Source organism: Balaenoptera ricei, chromosome 6 (genome assembly GCF_028023285.1).
Source record: "Balaenoptera ricei isolate mBalRic1 chromosome 6, mBalRic1.hap2, whole genome shotgun sequence".
NCBI lineage: Eukaryota > Metazoa > Chordata > Mammalia > Artiodactyla > Balaenopteridae > Balaenoptera > Balaenoptera ricei.
In genome coordinates, this window is record NC_082644.1 from 41,624,613 (window position 1) to 41,649,419 (window position 24,807).

Consider the following 24,807-nt stretch of genomic DNA (forward strand, 5'->3'; position numbering starts at 1 on the left):
CCGAGCAGCCAGGGGGCGGGGCTCCAGGACAGCCTCAGCTGTCCCCAGCTAGGCAGCGCCCCGCGCCGCACCGTGGCAGCTCAACTTCTGCTAACTTGGAGGGGATCTGCGGGAGCCTCCCTTCACCCCCACTTCTGGGGTTACTTCCGTGAGTGCGCCCAGCGGGAAGACCTTGGGGGGTTGCTGAGGGAAAATATTTCCCGAACTTTCGCTCCTACAGATGAGTAGGTGGGGCGAGGCTGGACACCTGGGCCCCTTCTTCTGCCGCGGTTCCCAGCGGGCGACCGCCCTCTTGACCTCAGTCTGTCCTTTCGGACATATAGCTGCAGCGCTGGGAGTGGGTGTAAAGTATTCCAGGCTGTAGGCTCAGTCACTCTATATCCCCGGATCCGCTCGCTGGGCAGGACGGGGAGAGGGCCCGGATCGAGTTGCCTTTGACATTTCCACCCCCCACCCTACCCCTGGGAATTGTGTTGGACAAAGGACCCAACGTGGAATGGCCTCCCTTCAGTTCGGCTAGGCCCGACCCTCCCCCTTAGACATTGCTAGGGGCTGGAAGCCAAGACTGAGGTTGACTGTCAAGTGGGGAGAGGCTTGGCTAGGGCAAACCCTACCTGCCAGCATTAGCCTGTGGTTGGCCAGATGGCGGAGGCAGCAGTTTACAGGGGTCTCTAGCGGCACCGTTAACACCAGAACCACAGTTCCTCCCCCACAGCCCCTGTACCAGATGCCATTAAAATTGCCACTTCCCATCCCCAAGAAGCCTTCCTGGGGCAAGTAGCAGCACCAGCCCTTGGGAATACAGGCTTCACCATGCCCACACCCCCCTGATGGAAGCCTGTCCCACCCTCTTGGCCACAAAGCTCCTTTTCTCTCCTGCATTCAGTTAGCCAGTCAGACCATTAGCTCCCTGTCAGGGTTAAGCTGGGATTTTGGATTCAGGCAACCCTGCTACCTGAGTGACTTCAAACAAGTTCCTTTTTCTGTTTGGGCCACTGTTTCCTCATCTATAAAATGGGCACTGCAGCTGTGCCTACTATTCCGCATTATTGTTAGGGTTGGATGCCATGGTGGCATTAGGGAGACCAGCAGAGGGCCTCTGGGTTTTTGTCCTTCATCAAAGAACCTCAGAACCCTAGAAAGTAAAAATTCTCAAGACCTAAGTGTTTGAAAAGGCTTTTGAGGTCACCTTGGTGAGCTGGCCATGCCTCCAGGGGTCATGAGATAGGCTGACTTAATATGAAAGTTTTGAGGATGAGCAATCTCTGTCCTACTCAGATACGAACCCTTTCTCCCTATTCCCTTAGTGCCCAGAATGGGGCCTTGGTTGTCTTGAATGAATTGAATATAAATGTACAGCAGGTCTGGCCTGGGCCACCTAAGGCCTTCTTTGGGTCCTGCTTAGCTTAAGGGAATCAGCTAAAGGCTATGCCTGCATTTTCCAGGAAGGTTTTTCCAGCCTATACCTACAGGAAGGGAAGTCCATAGTAGGTTGGGGGAATTTTGAACGCTAACTTGTATGGGATGAGAGGAAGAGAATAAGAGGCTGTTCTAGATCAGCTGGAACTGACCAGTTTAGGGAGTTGGTGGAGGGAGCTCAGAGAATAAGGCCCTGAGATAGAACCTCACTGGGGTGGAGGTGGGGCATTATGGGGAGCTGTATGTTGACATCTGGGATAAAAATTCCAATCTGCACCTGGCATCTGGCATTCTTGATAATCTCTTCATGGGAGAGGTGGGGGAAGTGAGAACGCTGAGCAATTCTGGTATCTCCTTGGAAATTGCTGGGGACTTGGAAACAGACACTGGCATCTGGGAGGAGTCTAATTACTGTTTGCCAGTCTCCCTCTCTCCTTCCCTCCAGCTGGAACAGGTGGGCAGCCGGCAGGCTGGCAGTGTATGTCTGTGTATGCACGTGGCTGGTGCTATTTCTTTGCTGGACTCTGCCCTGAGGGCTGAGACAGGAAAGGTCAGTAGCCTTGAACAGCAGGTTTGGACACACACCTCCTCCCAAGTCTGTGTTTCTCTGTAGTCATATCTGAATCTTTAGTATACAGTATATAAGAGTGGATTGTGTAGTAGGGGGTGTCTGATGGCCAGAGAGCTGGTAGGTGGGGGAGGGAAGTTGGCCCAAGATGGGTGGGTGAAATTTCCTAAAGCAGGTGGCCTGAGGATTGAGGTTAGGAAAGGAATGAGCTTGGTAGTCATAGGATAGGCTTGGCTGCAAATGGAATCAGAAGGACAGGTGAGACCATGTATGCCTTGAACTTCAATTTGCAAAGCTTACACTGCTGAACTTCATCATGGGGGTCATGAGCAGCTCCCTAAACTAAGGAGAGATGTAATCTGATAAGTGTTTCAGAAAGATCACTATAGTTGCTGTGAGCAGAAGGCATTGGAGGAAAACAAGTTGAAAGCAGGGAGGCCTATCGGGGAAGTGTTGCAATGATACAGGGGAGAAATGACAGTGCTCTAACTAGGGTAGGGGCAAACAGGACAGTGGGTGAGTGCTAGAGACAAAGCCAGAAGGTAGCTGGCCCGCAGATGTGGTGCTGGGAGCAGAGCAGGAAGGTGGGCAGGGAAATGGACTTGGTGATCCTGATGGCTGAGAGCTGAGTGGAGTTTGAGAGCAAAGAGAGGGAGATGTGAGAAGCCACCAAGCCCCCATGCTAGGCTCCTGACCCCAGTCCTAAAGTCCAAACCCAACCTTGCCCCCGCTCCAAACCAGGCCCTTGGACTGAGTCTGGCTTTGAGTATCTTCTCTAATCTCCAGATTTAATATGGCTTCTGACTCAAGATTAAATTCCATGCCTGAACTGTTCCCCTTCATCTCTCCTCTCCCGCTCCTGGCATAGGAAAGCCAGCCTCCTGCTGTGTTAAAGGTCTTAAGGAGCTGGCTTGCTTATCCCCCCTCTCCCACCATGGCCACATCTCTGGGAAACCAGGCCATCTCCAGATTCCTCCCCTTCTCTTCAGCCTGAACTGCCCCCATGTGTGATCCAGGGAGGCCTGATTAATTCTGTGATCCTGGACAGCTCCCTGACCCTGTCAGGGTTTGTTCCTCCACCAGGAAAATGGTGATGAATATCATCTGCCCCTCCCCTGCAGAGTCCTGACTAATTTTGGCAAGCAGTGGGGCCCATGAGAAAGGGTAGGTAAGATGCAGACAGAACGTCCTGGTAAGAGTAAAGCCCTTATGTCCCAGTATACACTTTCCCAAAATATACACTTCTTTCTTGCAGCAGCAAATGTAAATACTATGGAATGAGAAAGCTCAGTTCCACCTCTCTCTTCCCCTTCCTGACTCAGGCAGGCCAAGTTCAGATGGGCTTTGTCGGGTGGCCCCACTGCCTGCTCCTTCCTTAACTGGGGGCTGATGCCGCAGAATCCTCAGGAAAAGAGCCAGGCCTACCCCCGCCGCCGTGCTGGGAGCCACACAGGTCGTAAGAGCCCCGAGGCCGTCGCAGCTGCAACCATGTACACCTTCTTGCCTGACAACTTCTCGCCTACCAAGCCCAAGCCGTCCAAAGAGCTGAAGCCGCTGCTGGGCTCCGCAGTGCTGGGGCTGCTGCTGGTGCTGGCCGCGGTGGTGGCCTGGTGCTACTACAGCGCTTCTCTACGCAAGGCGGAACGCCTGCGCACCGAGCTGCTGGACCTCAACCGCGGCGGCTTCTCCATTCGCAACCAGAAGGGCGAGCAGGTCTTCCGCCTGGCCTTCCGCTCGGGCGCGTTGGACCTCGATTCCTGCAGCCGCGACGGCGCCCGGCTTGGCTGCTCTCGCACAGCGGATGGGCGCCCGCTGCACTTCTTCATCCAGACTGTGCGGCCCAAGGACACGGTCATGTGCTACCGCGTGCGCTGGGAGGAGGCGGCGCCGGGGCGCGCGGTGGAGCACGCCATGTTCCTGGGCGACGCGGGGGCGCACTGGTACGGCGGCGCGGAGATGAAGACCCAGCACTGGCCCATCCGTCTGGACGGCCAGCAGGAGCCTCAGCCCTTCGTCACCAGCGACGTCTACTCCTCCGACGCCGCATTTGGAGGCATCCTCGAGCGCTACTGGCTGTCGTCGCGTGCAGCTGCCATCAAGGTCAACGACTCAGTGCCCTTCCACCTGGGCTGGAACAGCACGGAGCGCTGTCTGCGGCTGCAGGCCCGCTACCACGACACGCCCTACAAGCCGCCCGCCGGCCGCGCTGCTGCGCCCGAGCTCAGCTACCGCGTGTGTGTCGGCTCCGATGTCACTTCCATACACAAATATATGGTGCGGCGCTATTTCAACAAGCCATCGAGGGTGCCAGCGCCTGAGGCCTTCCGGGACCCCATCTGGTCCACGTGGGTGCTGTACGGGCGTTCGGTGGACCAGGACAAGGTGCAGCGTTTCGCTCAGCAGATCCGCCAGCACCGCTTCAACAGCAGCCATCTAGAAATCGACGACATGTACACGCCTGCCTATGGCGACTTCGACTTCGACGAGACCAAGTTTCCCAACGCCAGCGACATGTTCCGCCGCCTGCGCGACGCTGGCTTTCGCGTCACGCTCTGGGTGCACCCGTTTGTCAACTACAACTCATCGTGCTTTGGTGAAGGCGTGGAGCGCGAGCTGTTTGTGCGTGAACCCACGGGCCGGCTGCCTGCTCTCGTGCGCTGGTGGAATGGCATCGGCGCCGTGCTCGACTTCACGCGCCCGGAGGCCCGCGACTGGTTTCAGGGGCATCTGCGGCGACTGCGTTCGCGCTACGCCGTGGCCTCCTTCAAGTTCGACGCTGGAGAGGTCAGCTATTTGCCGCGGGACTTCAGCACCTACAGGCCACTGTCCGACCCCAACATATGGAGCCGGCGCTACACAGAGATGGCGCTGCCCTTCTTCTCACTGGCCGAGGTCCGTGTGGGCTACCAGTCACAGAACATCTCGTGCTTCTTCCGCCTGGTGGACCGCGACTCCGTGTGGGGCTACGATCTGGGGCTGCGCTCGCTCATCCCCGCCGTGCTCACTGTCAGCATGCTGGGCTACCCGTTCATCTTACCCGATATGGTGGGTGGCAACGCGGTGTCTGAGCGCACAGTGAGCGGCGGCGATGTGCCCGAGCGCGAGCTCTACGTGCGCTGGCTGGAAGTGGCCGCCTTCATGCCAGCTATGCAGTTCTCCGTTCCACCCTGGCGGTACGACGCCGAAGTGGTGGCCATCGCGCACAAGTTCACTGCACTGAGGGCCTCACTCGTGGCGCCGCTGTTGCTGGAGCTGGCTGGTGAGGTCACTGACACGGGAGACCCCATCGTGCGCCCCCTCTGGTGGATCGCGCCCGGCGACGAGACGGCGCACCGCATCGACTCACAGTTCCTCATCGGAGACACGCTGCTTGTGGCGCCGGTACTGGAGCCAGGCAAGCAGGAGCGGGACGTCTACCTGCCCGCAGGCAAGTGGCGCAGCTATAAGGGTGAGCTTTTCGACAAGACACCAGTGCTGCTCACGGATTACCCCGTTGACCTGGACGAGGTCGCCTACTTCATCTGGGCATCCTGACCCAGCCCGGGACCCAGAAACCACACAGCCCTAACCCCAGTCTTCATGTAGGCCTCTAACCCTGCATCACAGCCACACCGTGTATCCCCAGGAAGTCCCCACCTCTGTACCACCCACTAAGTGGGTACTGAAGTAAATGTGCTGGAGCCAACTCCTGTAGGGCCAGGGGAGAAGATGCTGAAGCAACCTCCCACTCCAGTGCACAATCCTAACAGCTCTCTTTCTCTCCATACTCACTCCAGTCTACAGAAACCTCTTCCCTGGGCCGGGGGCAAGAGAGCACAGAGGAAAAAGGTCAGCTGTCTTCCTGTTAAACACGGTTGGGTTTTAAAAGCACAGAGAGAAACCTCACCCTCCATCCTGGCCTGAGTGGCCATCTTTGTCCTTTTGAGGTGGTGACTTGTTCCTCTTTAAGGTCCCAAAATAGCCCCCAGCCACACTTAGAAAGGGCACATTTTCGGTGTTGGAAGCCAGTTCCTGAGTCCCCAGCACTGGCCTGACCTGTGGCTGACCTGGCCCCACCCCAGCTGGCGAGAAGAGACAGAGGTACTTGGCCAACTGACAAGGAGGCAGGAGGTCCCCTCCCAAAGGACAGGTGGCCTAGGCTCAGCACAGAGCCATCATCATTGTCCCTCATTTGTGAAGAGCTCCTGATACCGCACTTATGCATCTGTGTACACACATGGTTCAGCCCTGGCCAGGGCCACCGCCTGATGGGCAAAGACTTGCAAGGCCATGCAGGCCAGACCTGATGCCTTAACTCAAGAACGTGTGTGTGTGTGTGTGTGAGAGAGAGAGAGAGGGAGAGAGGGAGAGAGGCACCATATGTCCCTGGTGCAGTACCTCCGAGGCTGCATAAGCCTGGAAGGAGAGGCCAGGGAGCAAATCTGAGGTTTTGATTGTTGACTTGGTCCCTTCCTAGGTGATGTCTCTGGGACTCTAGTAGGAAATAAACAGTCCTTTCCAGATTCCTCAGCTGCCTCACTCCCGGCACACGTGAGGTGTGGCTTAAAAGGGAGTGATGTTAGGGACTGCCCTGGCAGTCCAGTGGTTAGGACTCTGTGCTTCCATTGCAGGGGGCACAGGTTCGATCCCTAGTCTGGGAACCCCACAAGTGGGGGGTGCAGCCAGAAATAGAAAAAAAAAAGGGGAGGGAGCGATGTTCTTATTCTGGTAGTGGTGTGCTTTAGCACAAAAACTACCGCGCACATCGACACCTACAAATATACATACAGGGTAAGGTCTTTCATTTTAGCCACTTTCCCTTTCTAAGAAAAGCAACCTCAGCCAGAGTGAGTTTCTCCTGACTTTGCAGCTGAGTCTGGGGAAGGAGTGGCTTGCCAGATGGGGGAGGTGGGAAACAGGGCAGGGCTCAGCTTCCCTTAATGGCTTGGACAGCAGAATCAGTCCCTCACCCCCTAGAGAATGCATCTCTTTGCCCACTCCTCCACCCCCTCTATTTTCTCAGTGTGAAGATTGCTATGCTAATGAAAGTTTAGGAGCACTCACCCATGATTCTACCACTCATCTGCAAGCTGTGTGGCCTTACGTAAGCTGCTTAACCTCACTGAGCCTCAGTTTCCTCATATGTAAAATGGTGATAATAATGCTACCTCCCAGGTTGTTAAGGGAATTATAAGCACAGATTTATATAAGGTGCCTAGCACAAGTAGGTGCTCAATAAAAGCTAATATAATGGGTTTTTTTTTTCTTGTTTAAAAATAACATAGATTTTTCCAGGCCCCAGCTCCCAGCCCAACTGGCTTCCTCTGGGCCTGCATGTGACACCCTCTTCCCAAACCTCTGCACATAGCACCCAGTTGAACTCTGAGTTTGTGACCCGAGGGACACTGTGATCCAGGAGAGAGGCAAGAGAAGAGACATCTGAAGTGGAATGTCAGGAGCCAGGAGTCGCCAGGAGATGGGGAGTAAATGGAATTAGCTTCCCTCTCCTTTTTGTCAAGAGCATTTACTAATCAGTATTCAGTGATGAGCCTCCCTGGGCCCTGGTGCACAGCCATGGGCTGTGTGTGGAGTGACTGTAGAAGGAGGGCACCCAGGCTGGGTCCTGGAAACTTCCCTAAATGGCTGGAGGGCATGACTCACACTTGAATGGCCCTCCACTTGCTATGCAGTCTGAAGCCAGTTGACCTAACCTCTCGAGCCTTGGCTTCTTCATCTTTAAAATAGAATTTCTAGGATTCACTGAGATGTGTCTGTAAAGTACTTATGCAAAATTTGGCAAAGAGTGTTAAATAAATGGTAACTCCTATCAACTCTCAATTCGAAACAAGGAACAAAGAAAAACTCTGCCTAAAACTGATACTGTACCCTATCGGGTAGCCTCTAGCCACATGACGCTTCTTAAATTTAATTTTAAAATTAATTAAAATTAAACATTAAGAATCCAGCTCTTCAGGCACACTAGCCACATTTCAAGTATTCAAAAGCCATGTGTGACTAGTGGCTCACATATTGGACAGTGCAGATTACAGAACATTTCCATAGTTGCATAAAGTTCTATACCCCAGGACCAAGTAGTGTGTGCTGTCTGAGATGGCATGGGGGTTGAGGTTGGGTAAAGTAATCTGGAAGGCCTAAGTCATCTGGCATGGAGGAGGAGTACCCTTTAGAAGGGCATTGATGGAATTCCCTGGAGGTCCAGTGGTTAGGACTCCACACTTCCACTGCAGGGGGCCCGGGTTCGATCCCTGGCCGCTGGGGAACTAAGATCCCACATGCCATGCAGTGTGGCCAATTAAAAAAAAAAAAGATCTGAAGTGAAGTCAAAACGTTAAGAATTTTAGAAGGGCATTGAGGGCAGGCAGCTTAGATGGGGGAGGGGACACACCATGCCCACTGAACACTCACTGTGTGCTGGGACAGGGCCAAAGGGAAGAGTGCCCTTGACTGGCCAAATCCCAGCAAACTAGCCCTTGGCTTGCAATCTGGTTTCTAATCTGGCCTCTGCCATTGACCTTGTTAATCACAAAAGCACAGATGAACAAGCTAAAACAGTGAGAGAGGAGGGCACTGGCCTGAGTCACACAGAAGATTAGTACCCAAGACTGGACTGGAACCTGGTGGTCTGTATCTAGAAGCCTAGAATCTCCTGCCCAGTTTTCACCCATCTTTCAACAGCCTGGGCCAGCCCCGGCCTATACATATCCAAGGCTGGGGAGCCACTGAAATGTGTGTCTCTGAAGCTGCCACCCAATGGGCCTGATTCTAGGCCAGCAAGTGTTTCCCTTTCCCCTACTGACGACAAAAAGGAGAGGTTCAAGAAGTTGGGCAGCAGTGGCTGGAATGGTAGGAACCATGAGGAAGAGCTGGTCTTGGGATGGGGAAGGGGAGGGAAGTGGGCTAGAAGCTACCTCTACCCCTGTTTGCTAGGACGCCAGAAACTCTTCCCTTTTAGAGCCTTGTCCAACACCCCGTCTCTGCCAGCACCTCTTGTACATTCCAAATTTCTCTCTCTCTCTCTGTAGATCTGGGTGAGGAGGGAGGGCTGCCCATCCTCCATGGAGCTTCCAGTAGCTTTGTCATGGCCAGAGTTCCCCATTGGTCTTTTCTGTACCCCTGGGCTGGGGGTGGGGGTGAGGAGGCTGGTATGCAGGAACAGGGAGCTTCCTTCTCCAGAGGTAATGGGGAGGGACTGAGTAGCCACTGCAGGAAATCTGGGACTGGGGCCTAACACCCCCATTCTGTGACCATGCGTACCCTAAGAGTCTGCCTCTGTTTCCCTTTTAGCACTCTGTGAATCAGCTAAACCCTGGCCAAGCCCTCTCTCTAAGACCAAGATGTGAATTTTCTGGGAGGATCTTTGCTCTTGTTCCCCCAGATATGGGCAAAGTATCCCTCACCCTGGTTGGCTACAGAGCAAGTAAGTCTTCTTTTGTTGGTTCCCCTCACCAAGATTTCTGGTCCCTTCACTCCTCCTCAAGTCCAAGGCCAATGTTGACCTCTCATCCCCTGGCCACTACCCCATGTCGGATCTTATCAATTCTAGCCTGGACCATTGCAGTGGACTCCTAAATCTTTCTACTCTTGAACCCTTCAATTCAACCCACATAGGAGCCAAGGAAATCTTTCTGAAATTCAATCAAGTCATTTAGGAAAAAATTCAAGCTCTGATGTTCAAGACCTCTAAGGTCTAAATCCTTCTCTCCCCTAATGGGTGAGGGGGGTCAAAGGGTACAAATTTTCAGTTATAAAATGAATGTCAGGGGGGTGTAATGTACAGCATTGTGGCTATAGTTAACAATACTGTAGTGCATATTTCAAAGGTAGGAGAGTGGATCTTGAATGGTCTCATTACAAGAAAATAAATTTTTTATAACTGTATATGGTGATGGCTGTTAACTGGACTTACTGTGGTGATCATTTAGCAATATATACAAATATCGAATAGGGGAGATCTAAATCCACTTCTGCTTCTGTTTGGCTCACACACACATACTTATGAGCACATTTTGAAAAGCATTTGAAGAAGTACTACCTTCTCTTCTGGGAACAGCTGCACAGCCCATCCCTGCAAGGGGAGGCCTGCCCAGACCCAGCCTTGAAGAAAACCGCAGGGGCAACTGGGTGATTTCCTTTCCTGCCATTGTCCGACTCAGTGGGACTCCTGCTGACACCCTCCCCTCTCTGGTACACACCCCAGCTCCCAAGGAGCAACATGGCTTTTATCTTCAGGCTGGCCATTTACTTTATCATGCCCAAGAATCTTTCCAGCAGCTTGAGGGGAGGAGAGAAGTTTTTTTCAATGTACTTTACCATTTTAATGGACTATAGGGGAAAAGAGAGACTGAATTTTTTTTTTAATTGAGGGGTCAGTGACATAACATTATATTAGTTTCAGGTATACAACATAAATGATTTGATATTTGTATATATTGCTAAATGATCACCACAGTAAGTCCAGTTAACAGCCGTCACCATACACAGTCACAAAACAAATTTTTTTCTTGTAATGAGACCATTCAAGATCTACTCTCCTACCTTTGAAATATGCACTACAGTTTATTAACTATAGTCACCATGCTGTACATTACACCCCCATGACTTATTCATTTTATAACTGAAAATTGGTACCTTTTGACGCCCCTCACCCATTAGGGGAGGGGAGAATTCTTGGCCTTATGAGACAAGCCCTAAGTCTGAATGGGGGGGGGGTGGTCAGGGGAGTGGGGAAAAAACTGAAGAGGAAGAGGCTCTGTCCCTGGGGGTTCCCAGTCTGAAGAACAGGAAGAGGCTGTGCCTCTATACTCAGTATCCTAGTGCTGTTTTTTCCCTCCATAGCCCCCTTTCCCCTCCTCAGGGGGTCCTGCTGAGCATTTCCTGGTACACAATGGGGAGCTGGAGGTGGGGTAGGAGGGGAAAGGAAGTGAAGGGGGAGGGTTAGGAAGAAGGCTGAGAGCAAGCCTCACTGGAAACCTGTAGCACAACCTCCAGGGGGCAGTGGCAGGGCTGGAACGGCCCTCCTCTAGAAGGTAAGGGACGGGTTGGGCTACAGGCTGGACTGATGGAGAAGTCAGCCTCTGCTCCTCAAACGTGGGGTCCCATCTGGGGTCCCACACCAGCACGAGCATTTCCATTTAAATTCTAGCATTAAAACCACCCTTATACTTTCATTCCTTTGGGTCTTCAATTCAGCAAACAACTGCTTACTGCGGGGGTGTAAGGTATTGCTTTTGGGTGTCAAGAGGGCATTTTGGTTTTCCAGAGCCTCTATCAAATGCCCCCAGGAGCTTCCCTGGTGGCGCAGTAGTTAAGAATCCACCTGCCAATGCAGGGGACATGGGTTCGAGCCCTGGTCCGGGAAGATCCCACATGCCACGGAGCAACAAAGCCCGTGTGCCACAACTACTGAGCCTGCGCTCTAGAGCCCGCGAGCCACAACTGCTGAGCCCACGTGCCACAGCTACTGAAGCCCACGTGCCTAGAGCCCGTGCTCCGCAACAAGAGAAGCCACCGCAATGAGAAGCCCGCGCACCGCAACGAAGAGTGACCCCCGCTCACCGCAACTAGAGAAAGCCCGCGCACAGCAACGAAGACCCAATGCAACCAAAAAAAAAAAAAAAAAAAATGCCCCCAGAAGGGGGCAACTTAATACCACCCTTGTGGGGATTAGTTCATTAGATGGGGTGGTGCAGGTGGTAGTGGGGAAAACATGTGGAATTCCAAGAGAAGCCTTTTTGGGTGTAGGTGGGGACAGGCTGGTGTTTATAGGGTGAGTGGTTATCAGGGGAAGCTTCCAGGAGGAGATGCTCTGGAGCTTGGAGGCCCTCAGATTGAAGGGGAAATTGCAGTCTCAGCCCTATAGCCCTTGAATAAGCCCAGGTGGCCGAAAGCAAAGTGGTGATGACAACAAAGCCTACTCACCTACTACATCCCAATCTCGGTTCCACTCTCTCCCTCCCTCATCCACCGCCCATAACATGCCCCAGTCCCACCTTTCTGTCAATTCATCCTACAAAGTGAACACCTGAACACAGTTTATGGGCTTCCCCCCCGCCGCCCCACCTTCTCCAAAGTACCTGTGTTTTAATGGAAAACTTTGTAAGTAAGTCCCAGAAGAATGACTCCAAAGCTGTACAAGATATTCTAAGGCAGAGTCTTCCCTCTGGCACCTCATCCTCAAAGGACCTCACATATAGGCAACTGCCAAGGTCATCTACCTTCTTAAGCCTCAATATCCTCAGCTAAAAAAGTGAGCAGCAGAATCAGGTCATTTTCCAGGTCCCTTCCAACTCTGATGTATGAGGTCTTAACATTTTGAGATTCCACAGACTCCCATGCTGAGCGCACAGGGCCAGCCAGCCCTTGTTAGTCTGTGGTTTGGCACCACTGCCCAGCAGGCACTTATTAAATCAGTGGGATGTGGTCCCTGCTGGCCTGGAAGGAGAGCACTAAGCTCCAAAAACTTCCTGTAGCAGGCCTCCTTCCGGGAGTGCCGCTCAGAGGGGTGAGGAACGAAACCATTCAGGTCCCTGGCAGGGCTCCAAAATCCTGTTCGCTAGTACTTTGGCCCTGTCTGCATGGAGAACCAGTGACTGAAAACATCTGGAGGCCTGATCGAAGACCTGGGTGACTTCTCTCTCCTTCCTCTGGGGGTGGCTGTTCTTGACCCTGGTAATCCAGGTTGACCTTTGCCAATGCCCCTTCCCATCCAATTTTCTGTACTTCATTGGGCAACAACCCTCTAATGAAACCCACATGAATCCAGCTGCTAACAGCTCCTGGAAGGGCTGTAGGATCTAACACCTACCCTGCATTCCTTGAGCCCTAGTAGCTTAGGGGAAAGAGGGCTGAGACGCAGCTCTTGCGGCTCTGGATCTTACAGTTGAATTGTGGAAAAAGGGAGCAGGTGGGAAGAGAGAAATGCCAATGACGAGGGCTTGCTAAAGGCGGGGAAGGCAGCTGCGGGCGAGGAATGCACGGGGTAGTGACAGGGCTGCTGGGTGGTCCAGCTGAGCCCCCCAGGCTCAGGCCTGCCCCTTGCCAGTGGCCTCAGTCATGCTGACAACCACGCTGACCCTGGGAGTCAGGACTGGGCTGGGAGGTTGGAGCGTATGTGTCACTGACCTGGTGGCCCAGGGTTGCCTGTCCTTCCTTTCCCTGTTGTGACTGGGGATTTGTTCCAATGTTCCTTGGGTCTCGAATTATCTTAGGAAATATTTACTGAGCACCTATAACATATGTGCCTGGTGCCAGGGAAAGATACATTAGCGAGTACAGTCGTCCTTCGTTATCCGCGGAGGATTGGTTTGAGGACCCACTGAGGATACCAAATTCCGAGGGTTTGAGTCCCACCGTCGGCCCTCGATATCCGCGGATATGGTGGGCCGATTGTGTAGCAGACTCCATTCCTGCGCTCCAGTCCCACTTGCTTGTATATCCTGTCCACTACAAGTCACTATGTCTCAGGCACACCGGTGGGGTGGGGTGAGGGTGCTTGGAGGTCCAGAGGCAGGAGAGCCACCCGGCAGTGCTGGGTCTCTCTGATTCCGACTCCGTCCCTCAGCTTCTCTGGGGTACAGTGCTTGGACACAGGATTCCCTCCAGCTAAGGTCAGAGCTCTGATTCACTCTAGCTTTTCTCCCCACCCAAGGCAAGAGCCCATGAAATAAATACAGCAGGTTAGAAGGAGAGATAAGCTGCTTGAGGTTTATTCATAAAGTATAAGGATGCACTCACTGGGCTTGGCCTTTTTTTTTTTTTTTTTTTAAACTCCTTTCCCTTCCTTTCCACCCAGCTGAGATTTTTGCTTGCTCTTCTCTGAGGGTCCTCAGCTGATTTTACCAGCCTGTCTGCAATCTGCTATAATGAGCCAAAGACCGGCACAGGCTTCCCTGGAAGCAAAGGTAGTTCACCTCAGAAGCCCTCAAGGATCCTACGGAGGCAAAAGACCCTGATCTGGTGAGTTCAGACCACTGTGGAGCAGAGAAATTGGTGTCCTTCCTGGAGCACCGCCTTCATCTCCTTGAACTGAGCCAACTGGCAGGCCTCACGCAGCCCCAGCCAGCGATAGGCCTGGTGCTCGTGGGAGAGGCGGACCTCCACGTCGTAGTCCTTTACCTCTGCCAGCCAGTAGATGACGGTTTTAGGCTTCTCCCTGGCCACATAATTGAGCTCCCTTCTGAATCCCTCAATGATGGTCAGCTGGCCTGCTTCTATGCCTGCTTCCTCCTGAGCCTCCCGAAGGGCTGTTTCCAAGTCACTTTCTCCTGGTTCCACATGGCCTGGTTAGGAGAAAAGAAGAGAAGGTGGATATAATCTTCAACAAAGCTGGATTTTCCAGGTCAGATGATTTAAAGCTGGGGTCTCTGGCGACTCTTCTAGGTGTTGCTAAGCTTTGGCAATATCCTAACATGCCTAGGAATGGGGTACAGGGCAGGCAGTGTCTGGCTCTGTGGTGTCTGGGCAATCCCTCCTCCCCACCCCATCTTCTCTGCAGAGAGTGAAACAAACCATATATTTGGCAAGTCTGGTCTAGAATACTGCTCTTCGATGGTGAGAGAGACAGCCTCCCTCAGACCTCTGCTTTATTTTTCTTTGGAGTTCTCTTCATCCCATATTCTCAGGGAGACCCTTCCCTGGGACACCTTAACGTGATTTTCCCAAGGAGGGGCAGTCCTTTCTTGCCAGGTGGGAGCTGGCTGAAGAGGGAGCACGTCACCTACAATGCACAGTGAAGACTTAACACTGTCTGCAGTTGGTCCCTGAAGTCCCAGGGCCAACAGTCTGTCTCCAAACCCTGCACTGAGGCACCGGCAGCTGTTTCCAAGTAGCTATCAAGGCTCTTCCAAATTGTTTTCATCTTTCTAACTGAGCAAGGCCAGATTCCAGTTTCATAGGGAAAGTCCTGATGGGAACTTAGACTAAGGACAAGCTGAGAGCCAGTTCTAAGAAAATTTGTTGGCAAGGCCCAAACGCAAACAGACAACTGCCAAGAAACTGTTGTAAGAGAACTTGAAGCTCTGCAGACTAGGAGCAGCCCTCAGCTTTGCCTCGAGCCCTCCCTGCAAATTCTCAGCTTGCCCAGGGGCAGCCAAGAAGGCCTGGGAGGGGTCTGGCAGCCTCGGTCAACACATGGCTCCAGCAAGTTGCTGGGGGCCTCCTGGTTCAGGAGCTCATAGAGAGCAGGAATTCTTAGCTGTTCTCTTCTTAGTTCAAAGACAGGGCTACATCCTAGCCTCCTCCTTCCCAGGGGTCCTCAGAGCAGTGCCCTGAGTCAGCTGCTGCTGCACAGCTCCCACAGAAAGCAGCCAGGAGCTTGGACTTAAAAGCCCATTTTCGTTCATGGCTGCTAGGGAATTTTCTCTGTATAGCACCTCATACAGCCACGGACACAAAGACAGGTAGGTAACGCACCAGGGGAGGAAGGTGGGAGGGACGCTGGTGGTGAGACAGGTGACGCTGATCCAGGATGCCCGACCTTCCCTCAGAACTGTGTGGGAGTCTCTGGGCACACCCTGCCCAGCAGCATCTATTCAGCATTCTCACAGCAGCGTTAACAGGGTAACTTCTGCCCCAGGCCCAAGCAGGGAAAAATTCAGAGAGGTCCTTTGAAATCTTTCAGCGAGAGAGACCGTGCAGTGTGACTGAGGTGATCAGGAGGCAAGTGTGAATATTCCTATTCATAGTATCGGTGACACTTCTGTCTCTTTTTTTTCCACCTAGTTTCTCCTCAGTGAAACTTGAATGTGCAAATTTTATTTCCTATTCCCACTTCCTTGTTTTCCTCCAACCCTGGAGTCTTGTTCACCCCTCCCTGACCCCACTTGCTCCCTTCTGTCTGGGGGCTGTTCACTATGGGCTCCTGACCTGTAGCCCAGTAATAACTTGACCCCAAGGTCCCCAATTCCCAGCCCGGTGCCTCTTCCCCTACCCAGCCGTTCACCACAGAGGCTCTGGTGACTGATGCAAGAAAACCAGGTGTTATGACCTCCCTGGCGGTCCAGTGGTTAAGACACCGTGCTTTCACTGCAGGGGGCACGGGTTCAATCCCTGGTCGGGAACTAAGATCCCACGTGCTGCATGGCGCGGAGAAGAGGAAAAAAGAAGGAAAGAAAACCAGGTCTTGCTTCTGCTCTGGAATTCAGCCACAGAGTTCTATTTCCAGTTCTTCTCTGGCCTGGCATGGAGACTTTGTATGTAGAAAGGATCAAGAGCTCCTGCCCACCCCACCCCCTCCTGCTACACAATGACTGGGAAGCAAGCCTTGCAGGGTGCCTGGCAGGGTGGATTTCTGAACAGTGCTTGGCATTTCCCCAAAGCCCGCCCCCCTGGCCTCGCACCTTTGGGAGGAGTCCAGTGATGAATGCCATCTGATGCCTGCAGCAGTAGAAACTCAATTGCAGTGTTGTCCATCTTGGGAATGAGACATCTTCGGAAGATGATCAAGCCACATGCTCTCAGGGCCATGGTCTATCTGAAGGTCTAACAAAAAAGATGTTCGAAGTTAGTTACACAAAACAGGAAGATCCATACTGGGGGCAGCACTCTGGTGCTGCAGAGTAGCACAGACCAGCTAACAGTGACCTCATCACCTACAGACAAAGGCAGCATGCTGAGAACCAATGGGGGAAAACCAGGAGTCAGAGACAGGCCTTTGTGTGTAACTGCAGGACCTTGGTCCCTACCTGTTACTGTAGCTCTATCCCAACTCCTCCAGGTCTCCCAGCTAAAACAGGGCTGGCGTGTGTATGTAGAGACTGGAGATCCTCAGAAGCAACCCCACTGAAACTGGAGAGATGCGGGGAATGGGAGAGATGCAGTACAATATTATCATCAAATTCACAATCCTATTTCCCTCAGCCTCCAACCTGAGTCTCTGGAGCAAAGAGACCCCAACAATGTGGTTTCTGATGGCTCAGAAGGGTCACTTAGAAAGGGTAGCTTAGTGTACTAAAAATTTATTATTGATTTTTTTTCAATCTTTTATCCGTTTTGGAATGTTATACATTCACATGGTTCAAAACTCAAAATATAAAGGGGAACACATGGTAGAAAGTCTCTTTCCTACCCCATCAGAGGTGAACTAGCAGAGTAGTCAAGAGTGTGAACCTGGAGCCTGGGTTCAAGTTCTGACTCTGCCATGTATTCACTGTGTGATTAGCTCCTAAGCCTGTTTCCATAGCTGTAAGACAGGATAGTAATAGCTCTACTGTAAAGAGCTGCTATGAGGATTACATGACTTAACTTTTGTAAAGTGCTTTAGAACAGTGCTTGGAATGTAATCTCAGTAGATTTCATTATGCACAGACAAATGTCTGAAGGATACACATCATTAATACTGTTTTCTGGGGGGGGATGAGATTATGGGGAGACTTTCATTTTCTGCTCCATATATATCTGTATTATTTGGAAATTTACAGAGAACATTTATTATTTTTATAATCAGAAATACAGTGAAGACAGACTTTTTTAGTCTTTTCCATTTAGCCTTTTTTCCATTTCAGAAAAAAATGTCAACAACAACAAAAGACAGGAAGGGAGTAGGAATATCTGCAGAAATGAAAAAAAAATTCATCATCTGAAGGAGGACATGTAATCAAGGTAACAAAAAATATGGAAGATCCTTTATGTGAAGCCCTGCAAAAGAAAAACTTGTACCATTTGTTCACTCGACAAATATTTATTGAGTACCTACTATGTACCAAGTACTGTGCTTGGCCTTTGCCCTCACAAGAATATAGAATATAGTTTATATTCTAGTGGAAGAGGCAGGCTTTAATCAAATAGTTAAGCAAATTTAAAAATAATTGCCAATAAGGTATGTGCTTCAAAGGGGAAATGTGTGATTGGTAACTTAACCCTGACTGAGGGATCAAGGAATGCTTCCTGGAAGAAGGGATGTTTGAGCAGAGAAGTAAAGGATGAGTAGAAGGTAAGCTGTCAAAGGGAAAGAGGAGAGATTTGTTCCAGGTAGAGGGAACAGCATGGGCAAAGGTTCCGAGGTGAGACAGCAGAACTGAAAGAAAACCAGGTGTCTCAAATGCAGCGGAGGCCTGAGAGAGTGGCCCAGGTAGGGAGAGGCCCGAGTCGGAGGGTCTCATCTCCAAGATTCCAGGGCCAAAGAAGGAGCTGGTGCTCACAGGTGGCAGAGCTGATGCTGAAAGGGTGGCTGGAGTAGATGCTGATGGTCTCCATGGCCCCCTTGTTGGTGCTCAATCAAGATGAGCTTGCATTTGTCAAAGGCCTAAAAATCAGACCCAAATCACAACCTGTTCCAGGGCAATTCTCAGGACTACCAACAGATGGTAATGTTACTCTAGAGAACAGTGGTTCCTTACCCAAAAAACCAAGCACACCCAACACTGTGACCTTTCCAAACCTTTCTACACCTGTAATGAGAGTTTTTAAGGATTGGAAATAATCTCAGAATGGGTTTTTGAAATGGTCTGTGCTCTCATTTACTGTTGGTGGGAGATTAAATTAGCATATCCCCTTAGGAGGACAATTTGGTAATAATTATCAAAACATAAAATGCACATTCCCTTAGACCCAGGAATTCCAATTCTAGGCATACTGACATATAGAAATACATGTTTAAGATGTACACACACACACAAAAAGAAAAAAAGGGCAGAAACAAATATCAATATGGGAATGGTTAAATAAGTACAGTATTTCATCTATATGATGGAAGATTATGAGGCCTTTAAAAAAATGAGGTAGAGTCAAACGTGCTGCTTGTAAAAAGATTTTCAGTGGAAAAAGAATGGCTCATAACAGTATGTAAAGTATGGTTCTTTTTGAGTTTAAAATTCATATGTAAACTGGTATCAGGCTTTTACTAAATATGGTGTTCTGTTTCCCTGGCCTCCCTATTTATGCTGAGAACGTTCCTTATTCTGGAAGCCAGAAGGAACCCTGTCACCAAAGAACTGGTGAAGCAAGATTTCAAATGACTGGTTCCAGGTTTAGGCAGAAACAGGTACCTGATCCCATGCTTTCCTATCAAGATGCTCAGAAAGTATTAGCAAGTTATAGGCGTAGGGCACCTGGCCCCTGCTTCGAGTGGAGTCCCATGGAATGGATGTTGGAACCCCTCAATAAGCTTAGGGATCCCAGACTAGTGGGCACAGTGCCCTCCCTCCACACCACTGCCATCGCCAATACAGCATGAGGAAACAAAGATGCTGCATGGGGGGCCAAGAAAGACAGGCCTGGGGTGGCCATGTGGAACTACTGGGGAGACGGGAACAGGCCAATATTTTCCTGTGGGGAGGAGGCTTAGGTCACTGACAGGGGCGCACCCAGCAAAAATGTATCTCAGTAGATACCAGTATTCAGTGGTGACCACATCTAAGAAGCAGGCTGACCAACGGTTCATCTTGATGGAACAAGAAGAGCTAGGATCAGATAGATGCTCACTTTCTCTCTATGCTCTGCACCCACAGAGAGGCCAGAAAGGCAGAACTCCTATTTGCCCTTCAATTGCTTGGCTTGAGCCAGCCGTCCTCTAGAATTTCTTCCTTCCCCATCCATTTAACCACCTCCTCATCCTTTCAGCAACAACTCAGATGTCACCTCTTCTGTGAAGCTTCTGGCTTCTAATCACTCCATCTTCTGGGCCTTTAACATGGCTTGAATAATCTTCTACTGTAGGGTTTGATAAGAGAAACAGAACACTATGAGCAACGGTAAAGTAAGAATTTAGTATAGGGATTAGACCTTGTCCAATTAGGAAGTTGATGGAGAAATCCACACAACTCTGTCACTTCTGCATCTGGTGTTAGGTCTGAAGTCTCTGTAAGTCGGTGAGGCCAGCAGTTGGGAAGGAAAGCTGGCTGTGAAGTGGAGGAGAGAAAGAACTGGAACCTGTGAGAACAAATCGACTTCTGTTCACTGTCTCCAAGCTCACTGACTCGGGTGAGTTGCAGGAGAAGCAAGGGACCTTTGCCACAGAGCTGAACGTACATCTAGCCTAGGACTGTCAGAGCAGCTGAAGGAGGAGATTCAGCAGGCGTTGGGGAGCTGCAGGCCCGGGTGCTGTCCTGCACCACCAAGGTGAGCCAGCAGATCAGTGTCAAAAGGTAGGCACTGCCATCATGCCCGGTATCCTTCACAGTGTACTGGCCGCTACTTCACTTCAGTTTTCCAAATATTGCACAAAATTTTCTTGAGGTCAACCCCAATTGGAACCATACAGGAAGGGAATCCTGTGAAACTCGGTTCCAGCTCAGCTAAGTGGACACAGTACAAAGCCACCACAAGCACGCATGCCTAGTATGGTAAATCTCTGTCTGTACCTCTGGCAGGTAAGAGCCAGACTATGAGCTGTCTCCTGGGACCCAGCACAGCAGCTCTCAACAGATGTTCATTGACTCAACAGAACTGTCTCCCCACCTCCCACTCAAACAAATGTTCAGGGTACGTTCTGGGACTTTGGGAAATAGCCCAGTGTTTTCCTGAGGAGTGCCATTTACATAAAAGTCAATGGAGCTATTGTTGGAGGTTTTCTGTTTTTCTGGAGACCACGGAGCTGAAACTGTCCTGGGGTTTGAAAGTAGCCAGATTTCTCTCTCTCTCCCTCATAAGCGCGCGCACACACACACACACACACACACACACACACACGTTCTGGCACGCACAAACTCTGAGTGGATTCAAACCTCAGGGGGTTAAAGAACACAGCGTCTAATATGCAAAGATGCCTGCAGCCAGGATTGCGGAGGTGAGAACTCCAGGCTGACAGCAGGCAATTCACACTTCAGAAAAGTGGCAAAGTGCCTTAGGTGGTTAAAAAAACCCGAACAAAAAAACCCTCAATGTCATCAGAAGGTTCCAGAAGCTAACGAAAAGTACTCTTGGCTTTCTCTATAGATACAATTCCCTCACAGCCTAGGAGGTTCAGGACTTAGGTGCCAAAACATAATTCACAGATAATGGCTATACTGATGTGCTGTGTTCCAATATTTTCATCAAATTAATCAGAGTGCTACTGCAAGCATAGTTCAACCCCCAAAGCCCTCATAAATGTACCTTTACATACAGAAAGAGCTCTCCAAATCCTACCCCCCGACTTGTTCCTCCTAGTGTAAAATCCCTCTAGCAGAAACAGTATTTCACCCCACCATGTTATCAATTAAGCATCTATCCTGTGCAAGGTTCTTTACGTATATCTTTTCTAATGCTCAAGACAACTCTTCACAATAAGCATTATTATCTCCAGTTTACGATGAGGAAACTGAGATTCAGAAAGTTTAAAATACTTGCCCAAAGGCATAGCTGGTCTGTGAATGCTGAGATTTGAATTCAAGTAAGTCTAACTCCAAAATCTGTATTTTTTTCCCTTTATACTGCTTTGCTTACCGTGAAAGAGCAGGGCTTAGGGCACAAGTGGCCCTGAGAGAGGACACAAAAATGATTTATAAAATCATTTCCAGTTCTAAAATTCCCACACTTTGATCTATATTCATATGGAGGATTTTAAATATGTTTAACTGGACTCTTTTCCACAGAAGAGGTTTTAGTTGGAGGGTGGTATAGATGAAGGTCTTGGTGCCCAAAGACAGTCCTGGAGGGGTAAAGTGTAGTCTGAGGCCCCTAAACTTTGTGTCTCTGATAAAGGTTTCTATGCCTCTTCTGCTTTTTTTCTGGGAAGCAGGAACCTATAACCACACGTTCAAAACCATACCGAGTAGCCTGAGGGTTCCCAAGCACCAAGTACTGGGGACACACTGGATGCTAGCCTGGGGCAAGCACACAAATTCCTAACTTAGGGCACTGGTGTCCTGGAAATTTGCCCAGGCCACTCCACTTCGAGGAGGAAGGCCAACTCTGCCTGCCCACAAGCAACTTTGTGACTGCTCATGTTTCCCTCACTTCCCACATCACAGTGGTCTTTTCTCCAATTCTCCAAGTCCCTTCTTCCCTTTCAAAGGAGTGGACAGAAATGAGGCTCCCATCTTTGAATAAAGCTCTCTCTTGTAACAACAGCAAAAAGATAAAACTAAAAAGAAAGAAAGAAAAAAGCTCCCAACTACCATAAATTGAATAAAAATGTTCCCTCAACTGCACCTTTCCCTGGACATCTGCCACTCTCTTTTCTCACAGAGACCAAGCTGCTGAGTCACCTTGCTATCTTTGCCATTTGGCTGAGGGAGGAAACAGGAGATTTCACCTGTAATGACATGAATATTGGCTTCTAGGATGACGCCAAGTCAGACAAGGTTGGGACAAAAATCATTTCTAGTGAAGGAGATCTGTTAAATGGCCTATTAGTGCCACCTGCTGTACAATTCTGGAAAGCAAACACGGGGAATTCTAATACTAGAGCCTGAAAGGATTCATTCGCTCATCTAATGTCTGTTGAGTGTGTCCCATTCGACAGGCAGTGTAACAGGATTGAAGAGTAGATAGGAAGCTGAATACTAGTGAAAGTGGAAGATGTTTAAACAGACAAGTTACCAAATGTGTTTTTTGCATCACAAGGGTATGTGTAAGATGTAAATGTAGCAAAGAAGGGGTGATATCTTTAGGTCAAGGGGTACGCCATAAGGATTTTGAGGGATGACTAGGAGTTTACCAAGCAGAATAAAGGTGGCAAGGGACACTCCAGGCCAAGGGAGGAGTGTGAGCAAAGACCCTCAAGCACAAGATGACATTCCATTGATAAAACTTAGTTTCTATCCCATAGGCAATGAGGAGCCTTGGACTGGTTTTGGACATGGCTGTAGTATGGTTAGGTTGACATTTTACAGAGACATTCTGACAGCAGGGAAAGTGGAGAAAGAATCAGAAGGCAAGGAGGCCAACCAGTTACAAGCCTGTTGCCAACAGTCCAGATGACAAATGATACAGAGTCAAATTAAGGCAGAGGCAGTGAGAAAGGAGAGGAAGGGATGAATTTGAGAGGTCTCAAAGAGAAAATCAACACTATTTGATGTTTCATCGTCCAAGGGAGAGGGAAAGGGAGAGGTATTTGGTTTGAGTGACTAGGTAGAAGTAGGAGTAGAATGTACGCAAATGATTCCTGTTTGGGACAAGTTGAATTTGAAGGGCTATAGACTACCCACAAAGTAAATGGACACATGCGTCTAGAGTTCAGTGATCACCTCATCCCATCTCTTCATTTCCCAAGGCTGAAATTTCCTGTTAAAGATTTTGCTTCCACTGTAGATATCTCTGCAGCCCACCTCCCTCCATTTGGGTAAAGCTGCTTGTACATCTGGTATTCCAAGTATTTTCATCCTCTTTCAGTCAGAAACAGCACGGCACAACACAGAAAAGCATGGCTGGCTTCGCAGTGCGACTTAGCTCCCTAATTTAACAGTGTCTTACTTTGAGCAAAATACTTAACTTTTCTAGGCCTCATTTTCCTCATCTTACAAACAAGGAAACAAAAACCTACTATTCACGGTTGCTGTAGAGTTTAAAATAATGTATATGTAGGGTCTGACATAGACGTACTGAATATACGAGTCACGCTTACCCCTGTATCATACAAGATTATCAGAAAGCTTCTCTATGTTATGTTTTAAGGGTATGCTCTTAGCTTTTATTGACAGTTGAATCAAGAAATGGCTTTTCACATTTTCTGCAAAACTACCGGTGATCACACCATGTATATCCCTGATGGCCCCACAAGATAAATTCCTCTTGATATAGCTACTAGGAAGAAATTCCACTCTTTTGAAGAATGTATTGCTTCCTGAATTATTAGTTATTTAACTGACAAGTTTTGAACTAAATTGGGTACTCAGTTACAGTACATCTGCTGGCTCCATTGGCTAGTATATTTGCTTGTTTCTATTATGAAGATAATAGCTATCATTTTTGGAAGAGTTACTACTTGTCAGGCATTGTGCCAAGTGCTTTACCTTTGTTATTTCACTTAATCTTCACAACAACCCCACGAGGCACTACTGCCAGTTTTCAGAAGAGGAAAAAGGAAATTACAGCTCAGACATGTGTCTGGGTAGTGACTCAAAAGCAGATCTGCCTGTCTCCCAACATCACTGCTCTCAACCTCGACTCTACATTAGCTACATTTGCCTATTTGATTGCATTCAATTTATTTTAATTTGTCATTCATATATTTTCCCCTTAGGAGATATAATAAATACATAAGGTCCAAACTAAGCCACAACAAGGAAAAAGGAAGTTTTTTTTTAGGTAGTGGGACTCCCGTGTGACTTTCTTTATTTCTGCTATAATTGCCACGATATTATCCATTCAATAAATGAAGCAATTAGAAAATATAAAACCTCTTTTGGAAAGTAGGCAGGGTTTAAAAGGTAACAACAATGTTAAAACTGAGGCCCAAGGAGGGGAAGGAATGGCCCTCGGGTCGCTGGGCCCTACACCCGGAACTCTGGGCTTCCGACAACCCACCCGATCACCACTTGCACGAGGGCAAGCAAGGCTCGTGGGGCCACTGATCCCTTCTCCCTACGCATACAGGAAAACTGAGGTCCTGCGAGCGTCTGGGACCTGGCCTAACCACGCCCCACTGCCAGCTTGGAGGAGGGAACGACCACCTCTGACCCCACAGCGACGGGACGTTAGTCAGCTGCAGACTTCCATAGCTCCGAGCCTCACTTCCGCCGCGGAGAACTAAAGCCAATGGACCCTCCCTAAGGTTACTCACCTTCCGAAGTGGAATGAGGCAGGAGGCGGGCCTTGAACGGAGACCGGGGGTACGTCGACCAATCCGGAGAGCTCGATTTCGCTTTGGGCGACCAACAGCTCCGGGCAGAAGGATTCTGGACCCGCCTCAAAGGTGAGGTTCTCTCACTTAGAACATCGCGAGATCTTCACTTGAGCGGAGT

The 24,807-nt window shown here is 49.9% G+C and overlaps 3 protein-coding genes across 10 annotated transcripts in view; 2 read left to right on the forward strand and 1 right to left on the reverse strand.

The window, feature by feature from the left end:
• Positions 1-27: 27 nt before the first annotated feature.
• On the forward strand, positions 28-24,627 carry MYORG (myogenesis regulating glycosidase (putative)). Of its 6 annotated transcripts, XR_009503635.1 has the most exons (6): positions 28-148; positions 3,310-5,414; positions 9,272-9,404; positions 17,488-17,584; positions 19,771-20,041; positions 24,440-24,627. XR_009503635.1 is itself a non-coding variant. In XM_059924580.1 (3 exons), the coding sequence occupies exons 2-3, from the start codon at positions 3,377-3,379 to the stop codon at positions 9,325-9,327; spliced, it is 2,094 nt and encodes a 697-aa protein (XP_059780563.1). In that variant the 5' UTR covers positions 28-148; positions 3,310-3,376; the 3' UTR covers positions 9,328-10,669. The 6 variants fall into 6 exon arrangements, 2 of the variants coding, with proteins under 2 accessions (XP_059780563.1, XP_059780562.1); XR_009503634.1 differs by lacking the exon at positions 24,440-24,627 and having other exon boundaries at positions 19,771-20,489; XR_009503636.1 differs by lacking the exons at positions 19,771-20,041; positions 24,440-24,627 and having other exon boundaries at positions 17,488-17,651.
• Positions 13,677-24,784, reverse strand: NUDT2 (nudix hydrolase 2). Of its 3 annotated transcripts, none has more exons than XM_059924586.1 (4): positions 24,627-24,784; positions 16,669-16,771; positions 16,324-16,465; positions 13,677-14,265 (listed from the first exon to the last, which is right to left on the reverse strand). In XM_059924586.1, the coding sequence occupies exons 3-4, from the start codon at positions 16,448-16,450 to the stop codon at positions 13,949-13,951; spliced, it is 444 nt and encodes a 147-aa protein (XP_059780569.1). In that variant the 5' UTR covers positions 16,451-16,465; positions 16,669-16,771; positions 24,627-24,784; the 3' UTR covers positions 13,677-13,948. The 3 variants fall into 3 exon arrangements, with proteins under 3 accessions (XP_059780569.1, XP_059780568.1, XP_059780567.1); XM_059924585.1 differs by lacking the exon at positions 24,627-24,784 and adding an exon at positions 19,706-19,856; XM_059924584.1 differs by lacking the exon at positions 16,669-16,771.
• The window catches only part of KIF24 (kinesin family member 24), a 61,102-nt gene continuing 61,038 nt past the window's right edge, over positions 24,744-24,807 (forward strand). The window contains exon 1 of the mRNA XM_059924573.1: positions 24,744-24,758. The gene's annotated coding sequence lies outside the window, so the exon portion shown is untranslated. The remainder of the gene's footprint in view (positions 24,759-24,807) is intronic.